Source organism: Chenopodium album, chromosome 7, assembly GCF_948465745.1.
Source record: "Chenopodium album chromosome 7, dcCheAlbu1.1, whole genome shotgun sequence".
Classification (NCBI taxonomy): Eukaryota; Viridiplantae; Streptophyta; class Magnoliopsida; order Caryophyllales; family Amaranthaceae; genus Chenopodium; species Chenopodium album.
In genome coordinates this window covers 5,919,855-5,923,794 of record NC_137840.1, presented here as the reverse complement: position 1 = coordinate 5,923,794, position 3,940 = coordinate 5,919,855, and the positions used below count along the sequence as shown (strand labels likewise).

The window sequence follows — 3,940 nt, the reverse complement described above, 5'->3', positions numbered from 1 at the left end:
GATGAAACCAGGTAATATTTTTCAGAATACTGGTTGTTAGATAAGGTGACATCGTACACTCCTGATAAAATAAGCTGTAAGAAGGCCATCCTGTGGTCGAAGCCAAGGTCTGCACTAGTGAGTTGAAGGTCTGTTGTTAGCTTCAATCACTAGTGCAAACATTGGCTCGGCCGCTGGAAGAGGCTCTCTAATCTCTATTGCAATGTAATGCATCTGTTATGTAAACTTTGTGCTGGTGAGAATTGAGAAATTTTGTAGGCACTTTGTGAAATTTTGTTTAACAAAAATATGTGAGGTTTGTTAAGGTTAATGACTGCATGCTAAATTATAGTAATTTTGAATTGAGCACAGGTCCTCCCGACTAAGGTTAGCGGGCTAGACACTTTGGAAGTGACGGGGAAGGGTAAGGGAATCCCCAATCCCTACCCCCAAAGTGTGTCTCTAGTGGGGTTTGATCCCACAACCTCTTAGTTGTAAAATATAAACTTGACCACTAGACCAAGTTATGCTTGGTAGCTTTATATATTAGTTGTATGATATGATATGATTTGGTTCTTTTCATTTTTCTTAGTTTTCCTCTATAATTTAAAATCTAGTTGTTTAGAACCCGATCCCGCTGGCCCGTACTCCACCGAAATCGAACCCGACCTTCCTCACAATCAAGGTACACCAAAACTTTATTGCATGTTGATTTTGTTATTGTTTTTGACTAAGCTTAAAATCGAATTGTATCAAGGTTTCGGGTGGATTAGTAGTTTGAATTGTTGGTTATTTGTTTAGTTGATCTAGGGTTTGCAATTGAATTCTAATCTTTGAACAATCTTGCAATAAAATTCTTCAGTTTCTTTATGTAGTTGATCTAGGGTTTGCAATGGAATTCAAATTGTACAACATAATTGCAATAAAACTCTTTGATTTGTTTATATACTTGATCTACGGTTTGCAATTGAATCGTAACCGTTGAACAGACTTGCAATAACGGGTTTGCAAATTGCAACTGAATTGAAACCGTAGAACATTATTGCAATAGCTGTTGAATTGATATTTTTAGTTGTTCGACAGGGTAAGAATGATCGCAAATCAGAGAGTACCGAAGATGGGAGGTGTGATCGGTGGTAGCAGTAGCAGCAGAGACGTTACAGAACTTGCAGATATGATGGACGCTCTGTTGAAGATAGGCCCTTTTGAGGTTTATTTTTTATTTTTTTTTTTATGTGAATTTCTCACTCATAGCTAATTTGAGAGACTGTTAATTGATGAAAGTTTCCGTATTAATTTGTTATATATATGAACCTCACTTTCAACTATTCGAATATTAATTTGATATATGTGATGGCTTCAATTAAAGGGATTCCCTTTTTTATCTTGTCATGCTAAAATTTAAACACGATGATTGTGCTTGTGGTTCATGCACCTGATATTTAATGGCTTACTGTCATATTCATCTTGTTGTTACCATTGGTTCCTATGGTTCAGATATCCATAAGACCCGTCAAGGAAGGCACACCTTTCCAATTTTTAGCGTCTGATGACCTGCTTGCAATAATGGGTGGCAGAGAACCAGTCGTCAAGGCTTATTTATTGGAGAAAGCTGGTGCATCAAATCACGACATTGTGATGATTGATAAGGAGCCTACTACCAAGCAGCAGAACATTAACAATGATGACGATGATGATGACTGGGAGAGCTGTCCTTGTAATGATGATGTGGATGTTGATATTTTCAAGCATGACGAGACCTATCTCAATAGATGACGTGAAGGGTCGGACATTTTTGGAGGTCGCTGGCCACATCCAGGGGTATAACACCAGAACTAATACCCTTTGGGTTGGTGGTGATGTCCCCTGTGTGGACGACCTTGTGAACATAACCACCAACTGTAAGCGCGTTCTTTTGGCTGTTAATAACCACACATGGGAGGAGCTCCTGCGTTATGTTGCCAAACATCTAGATGATTATGTGGTTGTTAGGGTTGGTTGGGACACGTCGAGCTATTGCTTCCTCAGAAAACTCGCCCAATGTGTGCCTGGCTTGACCTTTATAGCTGTCACCGATCTAGACAACCACAACCTTGCCCTCCTTTCCTTCCTTGACACGCCTCCCAATGAGCTCCTTACCGACTACAAGTTGGATCTCTCAGAGGAATGTAGGCGTGCAGGTGTGAGTCAGGACAGCACTGTCAACATCAAATGGCTCGGCCTAAGGCCTTCTGACATTGACACCTATGGTGCTTGCTTCGAGGCTCATTCATGGAAGCAGTGTCAGAGTGACTTCCAAATGGTGAATGATCAGCTGTTAAGTGATCCTAGTTTCTGCAGGAAAGAAGCGTGGAAGGCTGAGCTGCAGCGCCTCCGAGACCACCCTATCTTCATGCCATTCCTGTTTATAAACCCCAACCGCGGCACTAGCATAGACTCAAACTACATCCATAATGAATATCTGGACAAGAAGTTGGACAAGGAGGATTGGGTTTAATTTATCTTGAGGTTCAACTTCTTGCTTGGCTTCTTTAACTTGTTTCTTTATATATAACTTTATATACATCTTGCTGTGCCTATGGCTTCCCGTAATTTATTGTCATTTTGTTGTGCCTATGGTTGTAAGATTCTTGTTTGGTACTTGCGCTGTTACATTAGTATTTCCAAATGCGTCTATTTTGCTTGAAACCAGTGTTTTATAATTTTGAGAGTGTAGATGTCAAACCATTGAAATTGTATCTCATGCATCATAATGTTGCCTACATATGTGCTGTGAAGAATATTTGTAGCATATAGTCTTGATATTTTTCTTCAAGTATAATATGAGTTTTTCTCTTCTGAAATGTTGCTGCCCATTGTGCTTGTCAAGCACCTTTGACAATCATATTGACACTGCTTCTGTGTATATTTTTCTTATCATGCAATTTATTTTGTTACTATGTTATTGCTACTGTCTTTTAGACATTGTTCTCTTCTGGTTTTGCTTAGTCATGTACTCTCTTATCGGTTCAGAGTTAGCTCTTCCTCTCTCTTATTTTTGGTCTGCCTTCTCTGTAATTTTGTGTAGGTGCTGTACTTGGTGTCCTTTTGGAGCTTCCCTGCTTATGTTCTCATATGAGCATTTGCATCACCGGCTGTGTTTGGCTCTTGCTAAGTAGTGTAATTTATGTAACAAGCCTTAAATGACCCTTGACCGTGTATCTCAGATACACTTTTGACACTTCTTATGACCTTTTTATTGTTAAGTTTCATTGCTCAATATGTTAATGAATATCCCAGAAATTCTGAGTTGGAATATCTGTGGGGCAAGGAAGTCCCAAGCAGTTAGTGAACTGATTTTTCGTAAAAAGTTTAACCCTGACATTTTTTGTGTTAGCTCTCTGTTTTAGAACAATAATTACAAGGAATAATTATAACACCCTTTTTTTATTGTACATCAGAGACAATGAAGAATAGAGAGCGATCAATAAAACAGAGAAATTTACATCTGAAATGAGAGATTGATGAAACAAGGTCGTACAGTTTGGAATTCAGTATTTATCAGTAAGCTGGTTGTTAGATAAGGTGAATAAGCTATAGAATTTTTTATCCTGTGATCGAAGCCAACATCTGCATTAGTGAGTTGAAGGTCCATTGTTGGCTTCAATCACTAGTGCAAATATTTGCTCGGCCACTGGAAGAGGCTCTCTAATCTCTATTGCAATGTAATGCATCTGTTACGTAAACTTTGTGCCGGTGAGAATTGAGCAAGTTTGCAGGCACTTTGCGAAAACTTACTTTAACAAACATAAGTGAGAGAGAGTTAATGACTGCATGCTTCATCAACTCATGTTTGTTTCCTTTATATACTGCTAAAACAAATAATGCTTATAAAGCTGAGGTCATCAGAAAATCGTGAAAACCACATTGGTCTGACTTAAATCTCATACTTTCATTAATCAATTTTATTCAAATTATAGTA

At 38.5% G+C, this 3,940-nt stretch overlaps 1 protein-coding gene across 1 annotated transcript; it reads left to right on the top strand.

Annotated features, from left to right (window-relative positions):
* The first annotated feature begins 722 nt into the window (after nucleotides 1-722).
* LOC145640844 (uncharacterized) lies at nucleotides 723-3,246 on the top strand. Its single transcript, XM_081692079.1, has 4 exons — nucleotides 723-736; nucleotides 1,063-1,189; nucleotides 1,477-2,487; nucleotides 3,047-3,246. Exons 2-3 carry the CDS (start codon nucleotides 1,070-1,072, stop codon nucleotides 1,753-1,755), a joined length of 399 nt encoding a protein of 132 aa, XP_081548205.1. The 5' UTR covers nucleotides 723-736; nucleotides 1,063-1,069; the 3' UTR covers nucleotides 1,756-2,487; nucleotides 3,047-3,246.
* Nucleotides 3,247-3,940: the final 694 nt, after the last annotated feature.

What these genes read in the sequence shown, in the direction of transcription:
- LOC145640844 (XM_081692079.1), top strand. Translation starts at nt 1,070, where the DNA reads ATGATCGCAAATCAGAGAGTACCGAAGATGGGAGGTGTGATCGGTGGT. An exon ending in TGAAGATAGGCCCTTTTGAG is followed by an intron (nt 1,190 to 1,476) that starts GTTTATTTTTTA and finishes CCTATGGTTCAG; the next exon opens with ATATCCATAAGACCCGTCAA.